This window comes from Pseudorca crassidens, chromosome 3, assembly GCF_039906515.1.
Source record: "Pseudorca crassidens isolate mPseCra1 chromosome 3, mPseCra1.hap1, whole genome shotgun sequence".
NCBI classification, from domain to species: Eukaryota; Metazoa; Chordata; class Mammalia; order Artiodactyla; family Delphinidae; genus Pseudorca; species Pseudorca crassidens.
Genome location: NC_090298.1, coordinates 118,047,162 through 118,066,595, shown reverse-complemented (window position 1 = coordinate 118,066,595; position 19,434 = coordinate 118,047,162). Strand labels below are relative to the sequence as shown.

General features: G+C 40.9%; 1 protein-coding gene across 3 annotated transcripts; it reads right to left on the bottom strand.

The window, feature by feature from the left end:
- Window positions 1-3,096: 3,096 nt before the first annotated feature.
- Window positions 3,097-19,369, bottom strand: LOC137221801 (protocadherin gamma-A1-like). 3 transcript variants are annotated; one of them, XM_067732056.1, is made up of 4 exons: window positions 18,761-19,369; window positions 13,157-13,245; window positions 9,581-10,904; window positions 3,097-8,511 (listed from the first exon to the last, which is right to left on the bottom strand). In XM_067732056.1, the coding sequence occupies exon 4, from the start codon at window positions 5,530-5,532 to the stop codon at window positions 3,097-3,099; it is 2,436 nt and encodes an 811-aa protein (XP_067588157.1). In that variant the 5' UTR covers window positions 5,533-8,511; window positions 9,581-10,904; window positions 13,157-13,245; window positions 18,761-19,369. The 3 variants fall into 3 exon arrangements, with proteins under 3 accessions (XP_067588157.1, XP_067588160.1, XP_067588159.1); XM_067732059.1 differs by having other exon boundaries at window positions 3,097-9,831; XM_067732058.1 differs by lacking the exon at window positions 18,761-19,369 and having other exon boundaries at window positions 3,097-10,904; window positions 13,157-16,417.
- Window positions 19,370-19,434: the final 65 nt, after the last annotated feature.

Below are 19,434 nucleotides of genomic sequence, written 5' to 3'. Positions count from 1 at the left end.
ACTTGACAGTAGTTTCATTTTCTCCCCACTGGTGTCGGCTTCTATTGCTTCATCATCATAATTCTTCTTTGTTTGCATTTCAATAATTTATACTTTTTGTTACTTTTCCTATTATTTTATTTAAATTTATGCTAATATTATATCTTTCTTGCTCTGTTTCTTGAGTGGCAAGCTAAACTCACTTGTTTTAAATCATTTGCTTTTTGAAATTCTTATAGTTGTCTACAGATTTACCCCTAAATATTCTTTTCTCTGCATTCCACAATTTTTAATAAGTAATATTTTAATTCTTATAGTTTTTATTTCATTGTGATTTTTTAAATCCAAGAGTAATTCAGGGTTGTAGATTTAAATGTCCAAACTTTTCTGTTTCCTTCTACTATTTTAAAATGTTTGCTGTGTGATTTTTCCAGCTTTATTGAGGTATAATTGACAAATAAAATTGTAAGATATTTAAAGTGTACAACATGATGATTTGATATATGTATACATTGTGAAAGGATTCCTCTACTGAGCTAATTAACACATCCACCGCCTCACATATTTACCTTTTTGTGTGTGTGTGAGAGCATCAGGTTCTACTCTTAGCAACTTTCTATTATACAATACAGTGTTGTCAACTGTAGTCTCACGCTATACATTAGGTCCTAAGGCCTTATTCCTCTTACAGCTGAAGGTTTGTACCCTTTTACTAATCCCTCCCTATTTTCCTCAGCAGCCACTTTGTGATTTAACTACATAAGGGATGTATATTATTTGTACTTTGAAATTTGCTCTACCATTTTTGTGATGACTATGTAGTAAATTGTTGTAGATTTTCCATATGTTCATGTAAAAATTGGCTATTCTATATCTGTTGTGTGTACAAATACCCAACAAATCTGTCAGATCAAGCTTATAGATTCTGTTATTCAAATACGCTGTGTGCTTAGTAATTTTCTGCCTGTGTGATGTATTCTTTCTTATGGAACTGTGTTAAAGTCTCTTTTAAATTTCAGATTTGAAAATAATCTGTATTATTTTCAAAGCTATATTGTTTGGTAATAGGAGCTCATGATTTTTATATCCTTTTGGTTGTCTGTTCTTTTTATAAGTATGATCAGTTCATTAAAAAAATCACCACTAATGTTGTTGCCTTAAACACTACTTTGGTGTTATATTAAATTGACATGACTGCTTTCTTGTGTGTAGGGTGTGTGTGCATATCTATCGACATCTTTACCTTCAGTATTTCAGTATAATTTTATTTTAAGCACGTATCTTGTCAGCAGAATAGATGGATTTAAAAAATCAACCAAGGGCTTCCCTGGTGGCGCAGTGGTTGAGAGTCCGCCTGCCGATGCAGAGGACACAGGTTCGTGCCCCGGTCCGGGAAGATCCCACATGCCGCAGAGCAGCTAGGCCTGTGAGCCATGGCCGCTGAGCCTGTGCGTCCAGAGCCTGTGCTCCGCAACGGGAGAGGCCACAACAGTGAGAGGCCGCGTACCGCAAAAAAAAAAAAAAAAAAAATCAACCAACTTGGCAATCTTGGTGTTTCAATAGGTTAAAAGGTCATTTATATATACACAGAAGCAAAGTTTTAAATTATAAGAGTTGAGAAAATTTTAAATTGTAACAACTTATGGTATTGAGAGTATACTCTTGGTACCAAACAGAAAATAAAAATAAAAATCCACACTTAGACATACAGCAAGAATGAGAGAATTTTTTTTTAAAGCCATCAGAGAAAATAAAGATTACCTAAAAAATAATAATTTGTTGGCAGGAAATTCTCACTAGCAAAAGAAAGTTCCAGAATTCTCCAGGTCCCAGGCCATAACTAGGTATTTTAATGGCACTTTAATGGTATGCCGCAGTGGTATTCTGAATATCACAGCTCAGGTCTGAGAGACTTAGTGTTCATTTCCTGAAGCCAGCATCTGTGTCCACCTTACTCCCTTGGTCTTTAGCTTGCAACAAGTTACGACCATGGGAACTGGTAGGTAATGTTTTTATGTGATTTTCCGCCTTTTTAACTAGCTAAGGGGCCTAACTGCTTATTTTGGATGCAAGCAGTAAGCCTGGCTCAGGTCCCTTGTTTAGCCCGAAGCCCTTTTGTCCCTATTACACTGCTTGAACAATCTCATCTAAGTACAAGACTAGAATTCCCACTTTAGTTTTAGCCTGGCTCACCACTTTCTGTCCCATCTTCGGTCCATTTAGCTATCTATCTTTTATTTGTGCCTGACTATGCTTCTGCTTTCTTCTTTTTTATTTTATACATGTATCTTTAATTTATTGGAGCAGAGTAAGTATATCAAAGCATAGATTTACTCCCCTACAATGCATTTCTTGTGAAGAGCTTACACACATTAAAATGGAATATATACTTGATTTCTGTTAGTTGTTTACATTACAGGCATAATATACAAATCACGAGGCTTCAAACTATTTCTCAAGTTGCACAGAAAATTTTCTGTCATTCATCTTATTACTTAATTTCATGTTACTTAAACAGTTGATGCATTCTTGAGCATGCATAAAACATGTCAAAATAAATGACTAAACAAAAGGCTAAGAAAGTTTAAATTTGCAGCTTACCTAGATTTCCATAATTTTACATTAACACAACTTAAAAATACTACTTTAGACAATCTTTACCTTTTCAAATGTCCCCAAATAAAACAGCGCCCTGACAGATGACATCTACATTAAACTTAAGGATAAATTAGGAGATATTTATAACTTAAGGATATTTGAAAACAGTATTAGTCACATTAATATTGGTGGACCTTTTCTAGTAAAACCCAATCCTTGCTAGATAAGAGAATGGTAAAGCCAGACAAATAAAATTATTTGGCCAGAAGCAAGCAAGAAAACTTTAGAAGCCAAATCTCCTTGTTTCTAATGCAGTGCTCTTTCCACAACTCTTTTCATTAGAACTCTTTGTTCTAATGAAAGAACAATGATAAATATACTCGGATATAAACATTTAATGATTTCCCAGGATTTGTAAATAGAAAGCTACAATGATACATGGGAAATAGAGAACTGTTAGTAGTAAAGAATGGAAGCAAGTAAGTAAAGTCAGGAATTATTTTTATCTAGATAAATTTACTACACAAAGTTTACCTGAGAAAATGTTTGCTTTCTGTCTTCAAGTAAAGACTGGGGTGCTGATAGAAAATCCTTTTTCTCACAGCTCTCCTGGCTGATGAGCGTGTCAGCGTAGTTGGGCTGCGGGAAGGTCACGTGACTCACCTGCGAATCCGCGGTGAGCGAGACCTCGTGGGAATAGGTCTGCAGGAAAGCCCGCACCCCGTCTACGCCCACAAAGTGAGAGACGGGCACGCCCGTCAATCCTCCTCCTGAAGCCTGGAGCACACGCGACCTATGCCAGCGCCACAGTCTGAGCGCCAGCAGCAAAATGACAAAGGCGAGGAAGACGCAGGACACCGCGGCCACCGCCACCACCAGGTACAGCGTGAGGCTGGAGTTGTCCAGGTTGGTGGAGGGTTCCATGCTGCCCAAGTCGGCCAGCACATCTGGGATGCTGTCAGCCATCGCCACTGTGAACGTGACAGTGGCCGAGAGAGGGGGCTGGCCGTGGTCCTGGACCGCCACCACCAGGCTCTGCTTGAGCGCGTCTCTGTCCAGCAGGGCCCGCGCTGTGCGCACCTCGCCCGTGTGCAGCCCCACCGCGAAGAGTCCCGGCTCGCTGGCCTTGAGCAGGCGGTAGGACAGCCAGGCGTTCTGGCCTGAGTCTCTGTCCACAGCCACCACCTTGGTCACCAGGTAGCCAGGCTCTGCGGAGCGGGGTGCTAGCTCCACACCGGTGGAACCGTCAGTGGGGAGGGCGGGGTACAGAATCTCAGGTGTGTTGTCATTCTGGTCCAGCACGAATATGACCAGTGACACGTTGCTGCTGAGCGGCGGGTCCCCGCTGTCACTTGCAGTCACTCTCAATTGCAGGTCACGGAACTGCTCATAGTCGAAGGATCGCAACGCATACAGGACTCCAGTGTCTGAGTTGATGGAGACAAAGGAGGATAGAGGTACCCCCTGGATGGTGTCCTCCACCAGGGAATAAGTGACTCGTGCATTCTCATTGCTGTCAGCATCGTGGGCAGTCACGGAGAAAATGGAGGCACCTCTGGGGTTGTTTTCTGGAATGTAGGTGGAGTAGGAGTCCTGGAGGAAGACAGGGGAGTTGTCATTGATATCTGTCACTTGCAGTGAAATGTGTGTTTCGGTAGATAGAGTCGGAGTTCCCTGATCTGCTGCTGTTACTGTGATGTTGTACTGGGAGGTAAGTTCTCTGTCCATTGTTCTTTCTGTCACTAAACGGTAATAATTATCATCTAACTTTTCTAATTTAAAGGGTAGATTTCCAGAAATGGAACACGTAGTGTGACCATTGTCTCCGGAGTCCTGGTCGTGCACACTGATAAGAGCAATTATGGCCCCAGGAGGAAAGTTTTCTGGGACTGCAGTGGTGACAGAGGTGATGGTCACCTCTGGGGCATTATCATTTATGTCCAGAACTTTGACCAGCACCTTAGCTCTGGCCATGAGGCTTGAACCATCCTGAGCTTGAATTTCCATTGGATAAATTGTGTATTCTTCGAAATCCAGAGGTTCTTTATTTGATATTTCTCCTGTGTAAGAATCCAAGTGAAATACTTGTGCCACTTTGTGGTCTATATTATGAAACAAATATGTTACTTCCCCATTGGCTCCCTCATCTGGGTCCGTGGCTTTTACTGTGAGCAGCCGAGTGCCCAGCGGCACGTTCTCAGGAACACTCGTGTGGTACTGTGCTTGAGTAAACGCTGGAGGGTTGTCGTTTGCGTCCACCACCTGAACTCGAATTCGGAGGCTTCCTGAACGGACTGGGTTGCCCCCATCAAAAGCGGTGAGGAGGAGGCGGTGGACAGCGTCTTCTTCCCTATCTAGGGGACTCTGCAGCACCAACTCTGGCTGTTGGGACCCATCAGGTCCCTGTTGCACATCCAGGCAGAAATGAGGGTTGGAGCTGAGCTGGTACATCTGGAGCGAATTCATACCCACATCAAGGTCTTGCCCAGAAGGTAGAGGGATCCTGGTACCTGGAGTGGTTATTTCATTCATTTTAAATTCTACTTCCTCTAACTGGAATTGGGGAGTGTTGTCATTAATATCAATTATTTCCACTTCAACAGGGAAAAGCTTCATTTTGTCCTCTACCAAGACGTTAAAACTCACCAGACACTGCAGGCTCTGAGCGCAGAGCTCCTCCCGATCTATCCTGCCTGCGGTGACCAAGCTGCCGCTTCGCGGGTTCAGAGCAAAAAGCTGAGTCCTACCTCTAGAGACGATGCGGACTCCCCGCTCCGCCACCTCCTGGGGTTGTAGTCCCAGGTCTTTGGCAAGGTTGCCTACAAAGAAACCTTTGTCTGTCTCTTCTGGCACTGAGTAGCGGATCTTCCCAGCCTGGGCTTCCAACAACATCCACAGAAAAAGGAACAGCAAGACCAGCCTGCGGCAGCCGAGCACCTTCACTCGAATCGGCATTGCTCTCTTGCTTCGTAGTTTTCTCCCAGTCTGGCACCAACAGTATTGTTTCTCTGCTCTTCTGAGTCTAAATTAACCGAATTTTCAGGAGAATTCAGAGCATAAAGGGGTCCTGAAGTAGGATCTGGGCAGCCTCAGGGAGTCTGTTTTCAATCTGGCAGTGATGGAGGTTCTAAGAAGTTTTTTTTTCCCCTCGGTGTGTTTGTGTGTGGGTGTGTGTGCGCGCGCGCGCGCTGCCTTTATCTCCCAGACTGGTGAACAGCGGCACCCAGAGTCCTAACCAGTTACTGCACTCCTAGATAATACTTGGACTTTCTCTTCTCACTAACCTGATCAACCTTTCCTCAAGTCTTAGTTTATTGTCAAGGAAATAGTTAAGCATTATACATTATAACTATGAAAAGGAGAAATTGCTGTGTTCATTTAATTAGTTACATCTACATATTGCTTAATTGTAACATACAGTAGAATCCAAGCTATCCTGGATATTCCAGTAGTATTCCCAAGCTATCAGCTTTCCATTTGCTAGTCAGGAAGTATCACAAAGGGGACAAATCATTCCTCCACTTCTTCTGTAGCACATTTTGATCACTTGATAATTTCACAGGCCATATAGAAGAGCAAATGCCCTTTGACTGGAGGATGAAAAAAACTAAAAGGAAAAATAAACTTTTAGAGTGTAAGCAAGACTTTAAAAAATTGGACTATCCCATTTCCTATCCATTGCGCTCTGAATATTTAGCAGAAACCTTGGAATTTTGAAGGACATATTTTACTCCATCCTTATTTTTCCTCTTTTACTGAAGCATCTATGTATTATGTGGATTTAAAAAGACCTTTAATATGGGCTTCTTTTTTTTTTTTTTTTTTTTTTTCAGTACGCGGGCCTCTTGCTGTTGTGGCCTCTCCCGTTGTGGAGCACAGGCTCCGGATGCGCAGGCTCAGCGGCCACGGCTCATGGGCCCAGGCCCTCCGCGGCATGTGGGATCTTCCCGGACCGGAGCATGAACCCGTGTCCCCTGTATCGGCAGGTGGACTCTCAACCACTCCGCCACCAGGGAAGCCCTAATATGGGCTTTTAAAAGACCTTCAACTCAGCTGAAAGTAATATATTTTGATATATTAAAATAACACTGGGCTTGGACTTCCCTGTCAGTCCAGTGGTTTAGACTCCATGCTCCCACTGCAGGGGGCAGGGGTTTGATCCCTGGTCGGGGAACTAAGATCCCGCGTGCCACACCACGTGGCCAAAACGAACAAACAACAAAAAACCACTGGGCTCTTGGAATTTCATTGGAAAAATGTCACATGAATATCTAATTTAGACTAAATTTAAGAGACACAAGAGGTAGTGATATTTTTCAAAATTGAAAATAAAAAGGCCACATCTTTATTTTTAGATAGTCTATATTAGGATAATATGTATTCTCCTACATCCACACTTAATGTTTTCTCCAAAAGAAGTTGGTTTTCTAAAACAGCAAGATTTTAAAACTATATTGCCTTCCTTCTTTTACTCATTGCAAATTAGTAAAAGGTTACTAACTGAAGTGTCTTGGGCTTAGTGTGATTTATTTATCCTTACACAGAAGTTAGGGAAGAATGATCTCTGCATTCCAGAAGCTGACAATTTTAGGAACAAATTGGGCCAGATATTGGCAGCCAACCCATGGACAGCATGACTGAGAAGGCTCTGGAAAATGATGCAGGGAAACAATCAAAGGCCAGAATAGTTCTTGGAGAGAGACTCTATGTTCTTACACAACCAAATCTACAGTTTCCCAGCTTCTCAAAGACAAATATAATGTAGCCCAAGAGCAGAACTTAAAGATGCAGTGAACCTCCTTCAATATTTCGAGGAAAGAACTCTTTAGCCAGAAACATAATTTTTCAGAACGTACATTAATAGGCACAAAGTTTTGCCCAAAGGAATTTTCTGGGCTAACGAAACAAATCAAAATATACATAGAAACTAGCAAGCAAACTTGTAGAGCTCTCCCACACCCCTAAAGACAACAAAAAATAAGCAGGATTGCTTACAGCAGGGTGATATTTATGAAATAAAAGTGTTAAAACTCACACGAATACATTTGAATCCAATGTAATAGTTAAGGCTTCACTGCTGGTACTACAGAAACTATCTAGTTGAAGATGTTACTGAGTTAACTTGAAGAAATTAAGACTTTGCAATATCTGAAGTCACATATTGACTGTAGGAATAGGGCAAATCTCTCTTGCTGAAGTGGGAGCAACTCCACGTCCAGTCTTGGACCAGGCTGAATTGCAGGGCTGGAGGAGCACTGCAGGCACCAGGCTATGGCCAGAGTCACTGCTAGGAAGAAGAACATGAAGATCAAGGCGAAAAGGCCATGACCAGGTAAAGCTGTAGCTCTGGCAGTAGGTGCTGGGTGGTCGCTGAGGTCTGTCCACAACTCCTGCAAAGACTAGCTGCAGCATGACGAATGTCGTCATTGAGCATGGTGACCAGCAAGCCCCAGAGAACGTTGTCTCTGTCATCTGCAGTGCTCCAGTGGGCATCTTGCTCTTGTGCATTCTCAGGTTGAAGAGTCAGATTAGGACACCTGATAGGACAGTCAGGTGTTGCGCCCCAGTCACCTTGGCGACCAGGTAGTCGAGCTGCAGTGTGTGATGCCCCATTGAAGAGGCATGTGACTTCCAGGTGCAACTCCCAGCATAGCACGTCTTCTGTGAGTTTTTGCAGTGGTAGTACACCATTACAGGCAGGCTCAGGCTGACACAGAGCACTGGTCCCAGGCCACAGAGTCAGCTCAAAGGTAGGCTGCAGTGAACACCACTGTGCTCTGCACTCACTGACACGTCAGACAACAGCACCCAGGTCACTGGTCAGGAAAAATAGGAGGCACTTAGGGCACCAAGTTTCAGTTGGAAGTGCTAAAGTGTGCAATGGAGGCTCTGGGTGAGCCTCCCATTCCCAATCTCCTGGACCATACAGTAGACCTGTTGGAAAATTAGAGCATTTTTGTTGATGTGGGTTATATGCAGGCTAATGCTTACACTGGAGGAGAGGGACAGCTTGTCTTCGTTACCTCGTGATTCCGAATCTGCTCCTGGTTTAGAATCCTTTCTGTCAGTAGCTTACAAAGAATTACATAGTAATTCTTTGTTGTGAATTGTTTGGCTATGTGTTTATTACTCTCTACAATATCTTTCACTTTTCTCTTCAAGAAATCTCTGAGTCCTGTTGTTTTGATTAGAGCAACCACAGTTCTTATCTCTAATAGGACTAAACACTCAGCTGAAAATCACCTGCACTGTATCATAGTTCTCAACCTGCGTTTCAACCAGGATTGTGAAAAGCGCCTTTAACTGTCTCCAGTCTTCTCTTCTAAGCTGTGATATAACAGTCATTCTTCAAAATCAAAGATGGTGCTGTCGTTATTGAATATACTGTGTATGCTCTGTGAGACCATGTGGAAAGTGTAGAACTCTACCTTAAGGGTGTCATCTAGGTCAGCAGGGATCACCTGAAGAATGCAGACAAGGAGGTTCTCTGGCAGGCAGACTCTGCTGTATACTTTGTAGCTCAGCATGGGAGGACTGGCTTTGGCATCCAAGACCTGCATCTTGCCCTGAGACTCCTCCCCACCACTAAGTGGTGGCAGCTCTGCTACTCTGGTCCAGATTTCTCCAATAAATAACCAGAATATTTACTGCCCTAGTGTTCTCTTTTACTTTGGGCAGTGAGGGAGATGGTTAACTGAAATTAATTTGATAAACTTGTAGAGAATTACTTGCAGCATCCATATCTACTGCAGTTTAGGAGTAAACTTTGCTCCTATTAAGATGTTTTCCAGAATTTTCAAAACAAAATGGCTGTGCTCAAAGCCGTATATTATTTATATCCAGGATAAATAATTTATATAAAAAACATTTATAGGATTTCCAGTGAAGGTTTCAGATTCAAGGGGCCTAGGGACTTCCTTTGGCCTATTGGCTAGATCTATCCTGTCATTTGTTCCTTCCTACTCTCTTTACTGGCAGTAAAGAGAGGCTTCTCAGCACTCACCCATGGTTCTTGTCACCAACATGTAGATCTTTGGCGAGATTCCCCACTTTTAAATCCTCGGCTATCTCTTCCGGAATCTCTCAGCGTAACTGCTGCGCAGTTCACTAGGCTGAACAAAGACATCAGAAAAGGAAACAGCGCTTCCTGCACTCCCGCGTCTTCCCTGTGGGGAGACTTCTCTCTCTTCACGATGCTGCTTCGTAGGACCGAATGCACCTCGCTACAGTTGCTCCTCGGATTACCAAGGTGCGCTGGAAAGAAAAGGCAGCAGCTCTCTCAGACCTTCCTGACCCAGATATTTGGAGCAGATTGCAAGAGAGATGGCGTGCAGAGTCCGCTCCTGGTGTGTTTCTCAAAAATGTGCATACATCGCTGCGTCAGAACCGCCAGTGGGTTCCTTTGTTTCACTCTAAGCCACGGATTGGCCAACAGCGGCACCCAGAGGTCCAGTAGGATAGCTACCACATGTTATTTCTGAAAGTCCTCACAGGAGACTGTATTTGCTTTATTTCCGGGACTTATTTTTACAATACCAGTTGGTTCAGTATAAAGGCTACAAGTCACTATTTCTTTTTGACAAAATACTAATAAAGTGGTCTTTCCACAAAATTTAAATCAAACGTTTTAATTTATTAAAATTCACATCAGCTTAAAATAAAAATTCTTACACAATTTCCCTCTTGACATTTCCCTTTGAAGAACACTTGAAGCTTCTTTTTATTAAACATTTTTTACTCAAGAAATTACCCACTGTAAAAAGAATTTTACATGAGAAAAGGAAATTCTCACTGTATATTCTACAATATAAAAGAAACTTGCAAAATAAAAGGTAGAAAATACTGACAAAAATTTTCAAGTATCAGTAATCGCATTATTTAATTACAATTTTACACATAACATAAAATTTACCAACTTAACCATTTTAAGTGTACAGTTCAGTAGTATTAAATACATTCATAATGTCATGCAACCATCACAATCATCCATCTCCAGAACTCGTTTTATCTTATAAAGCTGAAACCTATACCCATTAAATGGTAACTCCTCATTCTCCCTCCTCTCCAGCCCCTGGCAAACACCATTCTACTTGCTCTGTCTATGATTTTGACTATTCTAAATACTTCATATAAGTGGAATCATATGGTATTTGTCTTTTGCGTGTGTGTGTGACTGGCTTATTTTACATAGCATAATATCCTCAAGGTTCATCCATGTTGCAGCATATATCAGATTTTCCTTCCTTTTTAAAAGAATATGGAAGTTCCTCAAAAAATTAAAAATAGAACTACCACATGATCCAGCAATTCCACTTCCGGGTATGTTTCTGAAAAAAACGAAAATACTAATTCAGAAAGATGTAATCACCCCTATGTTCACTGCAGCACCATTTACAATAGCCAAGATATGGAAGCAACCTAAGTGCCCATCAATAAATGAATGGATAAATAAGATGTGGTACATATACAAAGCCATAAAAAAGAACAAAATCTTGCTACTTGTAACAACATGGATGGACCTAGAGGGTATAATGTTAAGTAAAGTAAGTCAAACAGAAAAAGGCAAATACCATATGATTTCACTTATATGTGGAATCCGAAAAAGCAAAACAAATAAACATAACAAAACAGAAACAGATTCACGATACAAAGAACAAACAGGTGGCTGTCAGAAGGGAGAGGGGTGAGGGGATGAGTGAAACAGGCAAGGAGTATTAAGAGGTACAAACTTCCATTTACAAAATAAATGAGTCACAGGGATGAAATGTACAGCATGGGGAGTACAATATAGTCAATAAAATTGTAGTAACTTTGTATGGTGACAAATTGCAACTACACTTACAGTGGGGGTGATTATTTTGTAATGTACAGAAATATCGAATGACTGTGCTGTGCAACTGGAACTAACATAGTGTTGTAAGTCAATTATACTTCCATTTTAAAAAAGAATTTCCTTCCTTTTCAAAGCTGAATAATATTCCATTGTATGTACACATACCATATTTTGCTTATGCATTCATTGGTTGATGGACACCTGGGGTGCATCTAACTTTTAGCTATTGTGAATAATGCTGGTATGAACAAGGGTGTATAAACATCTCGTAGAGACCCTGCTTTCAATTCTTTAGGGTATACACACAGAATTGGAACTGATGGATCATATAGTAATTCAATTTTTAATTTTTTGAGGAACCACTGACTGTTTTCCACAGTGGCTGTACCATTTTATATTCCCACCAACAGTGCACAAGGATTTCATTATTCCACATCTTTGCCAATATTTATTATTTCCTGTTTTTTGGTTTTTTTTTTTTTTGCGGTACGCGGGCCTCTCACTGTTGTGGCCTCTCCTGTTGCGGAGCACAGGCTCTGGACGCGCAGACTCAGCGGCCATGCCTCACGGGCCCAGCCGCTCCGCAGCATGTGTGATCCTCCCGGACCGGGGCACGAACCTGCGTCCCCTGCATCGGCAGGTGGACTCCTAACCACTGCCCCACCACGGAAGCCCCTCCTGTTTTTTTAATAGCAGTCATCCTAATGGGTGTGAGGTGGTATCTCACTGTTGTTTTTATTTGCATTTCCCTAATGATTAGTAATGTTGAGCATCTTCTCATGTGCTTATTGGGCATTTGTATCTTTTTTTGAATTACATAAATACTACTATATTCCTCCCAATAATCAGCTCTTTCATGGATACCACTGGTTACCTCTATAGACTGAATATTTGTGCCCCCCCAACACCCCAAATTTCACATGTTGAAACCTAATCAATGTGATGGTATTTAGAGGCAGGGCTTTGGGGAGGTGATTAGGTCATGAGGTTGGAGTGCACATGAATGGCATTAGTGCCCCTGTAAAATAGGCTGCAGAGAGCTCCTCCACCCTTCCACCATGTGAGGTTACAGCAAAAAAGACTGCCACCTATGAACCAGGAAGCCTACCCTCACCAGACACCAAAGCTGCCAGTACTTTTATCTCAGACTTCTCAGCTTCCAGATCTGAGAAATAAATTTCAGGTGCTTATAAGGCACTCAGTTTATGATATTTTGACACAGCAGCCCAAATAAATTATGACAGTTGCCCATGCTCTTTCCTCTCTTCTAACACTTCATTTTTAGTTTAGAGGTCCACCCTCTGTGCACCTAAGGGGCAGCTGAACCCATTCATAGCTGTAGTAGGTTCTGATAGGTCTAAACCAATATTGGTGATCTCATTCCTCTTGCCCATGTTTAGTTAGAAATGTGGCTTAAAACAATTAATAATTTAAAAATAAGCTTAGGGCAAGGTTTCTCAACCCTGGTACTATTTTGAGTCAGATAACTTTGTTGGGGGGAGATGTTCTGTGCATTATAGGATATTTAGCAGCACTCATGAGGGGCCAGGAGATCCCACAGGTGCAACAATCAAAATGTCTCTCGACATCACCAAATGTCTCCTTCTCCCCACCATTTTGAAAATCACAGGCTTAGGGTATTCCACTGGTGACTACTATTGAGCCAGGGATAGGTATATAGTCTAAGTTGGTCCAATCAAATTGAAAGACAGATTGTGGTTGGGAAGAGCCACTCTCTGAACTTACTATGGACAAGGAAGGAAGTTCCCCAGTTACTGCTGGCAGGTTTCTTATGACCACAGACTTTGGAAATTTACAAGGAGGTGAGGGTAAAGCTGAAAGAATAATAAAGTGTAAATAAATGTTCATTATCCAAAATTAGCAAGAGTTAAACAATTTGTGCCAGACCATAATTCGATCCTGCCTAGAGGCAGCCATACTTCTAGAACTGCGCTGTCCGACAGAGTAATCACCTGCCACATGTGGCCACTGGGCACTTGAAGTGTGGCTAGTCCAAACTGAGATGTACTGTAAGTGTAAAATAAACACTTGATTTTGAAGATTCAGTACAAAATAAGAATGTAAAATATTGTTAATATTTTATACATTGATTATATGTTGAGCAATATTTTGGTAATTAGGTTAAATAAAATGTCATTGAAAGTAGTTTCACGTGTTTCCTTTTGGCATTTTAATGTGGCTACTAGATAATTTAACATACATATGTGACTTTCACCTGTGACTCACATTATATTTCTATTGGACAGAGCTGCTCTAGACTACCTGGTTTTTGAGATAACACATTTTCTTACTGTTTAAACCAGTGTAAATTAGGCTGGTCTTTTTTTCTATCGAAAGCATCCTATTTGATACAAGAGACTGCTACAATTTAGTTAACTTGCTTTTTACTGATTATATACTGCTGGAACAGTATATAAGTGTATTTTGGGGGGTATTTGCTATTTCCTCACTCCTATAATTTTCAATCTCCAAAATATAAACAAGGCTTCTTCCATCACTCACATTTTTTTTTAACCTCCACAGTATAAGGAACTTGAAAGTTTATTAAAGAGAATTTTCAATCATACAGCATTAGCCCGATTGTGATACTCCTTTATCATAGGTAGGAAGCCCTGTGAGGCTTATTACCACACTGGGGAATTTATTGCTCCCCCCCAAATCTTTGGTTCACCAGTATCACAGATATTTTATGGAACAACCACAGGGGTGTAATTCTTTTTATCAACTTAGAGTGTTTCTATATGTCAAGTGGATTTGATTTAAAAAAACAACATTTGACAAAATTCAACACCGATTTATGATAAAAACCCTCCAGAAAGTAGGTATAGAGGGAACTTACCTCAACATAATAAAGGCTATATATGACAAACCCACAGCCAAAATCGTTCTCAATGGTGAAAAACTGAAACCATTTCCACTAAGATCAGGAACAAGACAAGGTTATCCACGCTCACCACTATTATTCAACATAGTTTTGGAAGTTTTAGCCACAGCAATCAGAGAAAAAAAAACAAATAAAAGGAATCCAAATAAGAAAAGAAGAAGTAAAGCTGTCACTGTTTGCAGATGACATGATACTATGCATAGAGAATACTAAAGATGCTTCTAGAAAACTACTAGAGCTAATCAATGAACTTGGTAAAGTAGCAGGATACAAAGTTAATGCACAGAAATCTCTTGCATTCCTATACACTAATGATGAGAAATCTGAAAGAGAAATTAAGGAAACACTCCCATTTACCACTGCAACAAAAATAATAAAATACCTAGGAATAAACCTACCTAAGGAGACAAGAGACCTATATGCAGAAAACTATAAGACACTGATGAAAGAAATTAAAGATGATACAAACAGATGGAGAGGGATACCACGTTCTTGGACAGGAAGAATCAACATTGTGAAAATGACTATACTACCCAAAGTAATCTACAGATTCAGTGCAATCCCTATCAAGCTACCAATGGCAGTTTTCACAGAAGTAGAACAAAAAATTTCACAATTTGCATGGAAACAAAAAAGACCCCGAATAGCCAAAGCAATCTTGAGAAAGAAAAACGGAGCTGGAGGAATCAGGCTCCCAGACTCCAGACTATACTACAAAGCTACAGTAATCAAGACAGTATGGTACTGGCACAAAAACAGAAATATAGATCAATGGAACAGGATAGAAAGCCCAGAGATAAACCCACGCACATACGGTCACCTCATTTTTGATAAAGGAGGCAAGAATATACAATGGAGAAAAGACAGCCTCCTCAATAAGTGGTGCTGGGAAAACTGGACAGCCACATGTAAAAGAATGAAATTAGAACACTCCCTAACACCATACAGAAAAATAAACTCAAAATGGATTAAAGACCTAAATGTAAGGCCAGACACTATCAAACTCTTAGAGGAAAACATAGGCAGAACTCTCTATGACATAAATCACAGCAAGATCCTTTTTGACACACCTCCTAGAGAAATGGAAATAAAAACAAAAATAAACAAATGGGACCTAATGAAAGTTAAAAGCTTTTACACAACAAAGGAAACCATAAACAAGATGAAAAGACAACCCTCAGAATGGGAGAAAATATATGCAAATGAAGCAACTGACAAAGGATTAATCTCCAAAATTTACAAGCAGCTCATGCAGCTCAATATCAAAAAAACAAACAACCCAATCCAAAAATGGGCAGAAGACCTAAACAGACATTTCTCCAAAGAAGATATACAGATTGCCACCACCACATGAAAGGATGCTCAACATCACACATCATTAGAGAAATGCAAATCAAAACTACAATGAGGTTATCTCCTCACACCAGTCAGCATGGCCACCATCAAAAAATCTACAAATAATAAATGCTGGAGAGCGTGTGGAGAAAAGGGAACCCTCTTGCACTGTTGGTGGGAATGTAAATTGATACAGCCACTACGGAGAACAGTGTGGAGGTTCCTTAAAAAGCTAAAAATAGAAATACCATAGAGCCCAGCAATCCCACTACTGGGAATAAGCCTGAGAAAACCATAATTCAAAGAGTCATGTACCACAATGTTCATTGCAGCTCTATTTATAATAGCCAGGACATGGAAGCAGCCTAAGTGTCCATCGACAGATGAATGGATAAAGAAGATGTGGCACCTATATACAATAGAATATTACTCAGCCATAAAAGGAAACGAAATTGAGTTATTTGTACTGAGTTGGATGGACCTAGAATCTGTCATACAGAGTGAAGTAAGTCAGAAAGAAAAAGACAAATACCGTATGCTAACACATATATATGGAATTTAAGGGAAAAAAATGTCATGAAGAACCTAGGGGTAAGACAGGAATAAAAACGCAGACATAGAGAATGGACTTGAGGACACGGGGAGGGGTAAGGGTAACCTGGGACGAAGTGAGAGAGTGGCATGGACATATATACACTACCAAATGTAAAATAGATAGTAGGAAGCAGCCACATAGCATAGGGAGATCAGCTTGCTGGTTTGTGACCACCTGGAGGGGTGGGGTAGGGCGGGTGGGAGGGAGACGCAAGAGGGAGGAGATATGGGGATATATGTATATGTATAGGTGATTAACTTTGTTATAAAGCAGAAACTAACACACCATTGTAAAGCAATTATACTCCAATAAAGGTGTTAAAGAAAATAAACAAAATTAAAAATTCAGTTCCTTGGGACTTGCCTGGCAGTGTAGTGGTTAAGAATCTGCCTGCCAATGCACGAGAAATGGGTTCGAGCCCTGCTCCGGGAAGATCCCACATGCTGCGGAGCAACTAAGCCCGTGAGCCACAACTACTGAGCCTGCGTGCTGCAACTACTGAAGCCCGCGTACCTAGAGCCCGTGCTCTGCAGCAAGAGAAGCCACCGCAATGAGAAGCTCACGCAATGCAACGAAGAGTAGCCCCCACTCGCTCCAACTAGAGAAAGCCCACGTGCAGCAACAGAGACCCAATGCAGCCAAAAATAAAATAAATAAATAAAATTCAGTTACCCAGTCAAAACAACAACAACAAGAACAACAACTGGATTAATCAATAGACATTAAGGTAATGGTGATGTGGCAGGGCCCTTACCTTTAAGATCAATGTAACTACCCCTCAAAAAACAGCATTCAGAAAATGTATTAAACTCAAAAACAGAAAATATGTTTCAGGATTGAAGGAGGTAGATACTTTAGGGGAAACTTCAGTTGATCCTTTTAATTATCTCTGACAACCTTCCATTTCAAGGTTTAATAACTAAAATACACGATAATTTTGGCAAATCTGAATTGCCCAGAATTTATCTCAAGTTATTTTTTGTGACAAAGATATATGAGCATCATAAAACTCATAGGCAATTAAAATGCAAAGCAATATTTGGATTATTTTCATGTATAAGCACGGCCTCACATTTTATAGGGTTAAATAAAGCATTATGCAAAGGCTAGCATGCTAAACTCATATCTATGAAGTAAAATCAGGTACAATTAAGGGACAAGCACATTGGAAAAACTTCTTCAAAAAGAGGAAATAGATCATCCTGGAAATTACATATACATCAGCTAACGTTCTTCAACACATTACAGAACAAAGAACTAAAGTACAGTTATGTAGAAGAGCATAATTTTCCTTCAAACTTAACATAAAAAACCAGACTGGTACCAAACCATTTAAATTCCACCCCATGACACACAGTAGCACAGTCTACGAAACAAAAGGGATCACATTCACACACGCTATTTGCAAACTTCTGGCCTCATAACAATTGGCACCGTCCGTGACTGGAGAGGAAATGTATATATAAAGTGGCTCTATCTCATTTTAAGGTGACACAGAATGTATTTTCTGACAAATTACTATAGGATTTAGATTGTATTTATATTCTTTCTGGATGGATCAATTGTTTCATTCAATTAGCAAATATTTTTTATCTCCCACGTTTTGATACTAGGCACTGGGACCGGATGAACATGATATTAGACTCCTGATTATCATGGAGCTTCCAATCTTAGGTGAGGGAGACAATAAGTACATAAAGAAATAAAGTGAATTTTCTAAATGTTAATCACATTTTAAGTGAATTCTCTAAAACTTAGACGCAGGTGTTGATATATTAGATAATAGAAATTGAAATTTTAGTGACCTCAATAGTCTACCAAATTGATCCTATTAATAAATAAATGGAAATGAATAGGAATAAGTGGAAACTGTTAACACAGTTAAACTGAAGTACTATAAATACATGTTGAAGAATACTTGACCACCTAAAGAAGAGGCAAGCAGAAAAGTTATCCAAACAGTAGAGGTGGATTTTTTAAAATTCCAAACTAATTTAAAAATTACTGGCAAATGAGTAGAAGGAAGTAATACTTCAATTATATTCTACTTTAATCAGACTATTCGTCTTTCAGCCAACTGTCCTAAATGAACATGGGCCTCCAGAAGAACACTACCTTCTCTGTTTACATTTATATTTACGTCAAACACATTAAAAAGAGGAATCACTATTCAGCCATAAAAAGGAACGAAATTGGGTCACCTATAGAGACGTGGATGGATCTAGAGACTCACACAGAGTGAAGTCAGAAAGAGAAAAACAAATATCGTATATTAACGCATATATGTGGAACCTAGAAAAATGGTACAGATGAACCGGTTTGCAGGGCAGAAATTGAGACACAGATGCAGACAACAAACGTATGGACACCAAGGGAGGGAAGTGGCAGGGGAGGGGAGGGCGGGGATGAACTGGGAGATTGGGATTGACATGTATACACTAATATGTACAAAATGGATGACTAATAAGAAATTGTTGTATAAAAAAAGAAAAGAAAAAGAAAAAAGAGGAATCACCCTTGTTCCTTCAGGGGGTCTTCAAAACAGAAAAAGACCGAGTCACGGGCCCCCTACGGCCATCTTCATAATCAACAAACACAGACTTAGAGTTATGGTAGGCTGCACGTCCTCACTCCACTGACTTGGATACTTTAAAATCCACGGTATGGTTAGTTATAGAGTTCTTTTATCGGCTCCAGATTGAATATAGCCTGTGGAGATGCCGAGATGGTTCCAGAAACAAACACCATTTCCGCATGGACGCCCTATCTCCGGCAATCACGCGGAAGCCTAGGAGGTATCCGGCCCCACAGACATCCGGTAAAAGCCCTGGCTTAGCGGAGGCGGGCGGGAGAATCTATGTCCTTCTTAGAACCGTTACTTTTAAAAACCAACAGCTTTTTTTTTTTTTGCGTTACGCAGGCCTCTCAGTGCTGTGGCCTCTCCCGTTGCGGAGCACAGGCTCCAGACGCGCAGGCCCAGCGGCCACGGTTCAGGAGCCCAACCGCTCCGTGGCACGCAGGAGCCTCCCGGACTGGGGCACGAACCCGCGTGTCTGCATCGGCAGGCAGACTCCCAACCACTGCGCCACCAGGGAAACCCTAAATCAACAGGTCTTTAAAACAGTCTTTCTCCCGTTAAGGCCAAGTTCTCGCGAGACGACAAGACACGCCTGAGCGCGTAATCGGGCG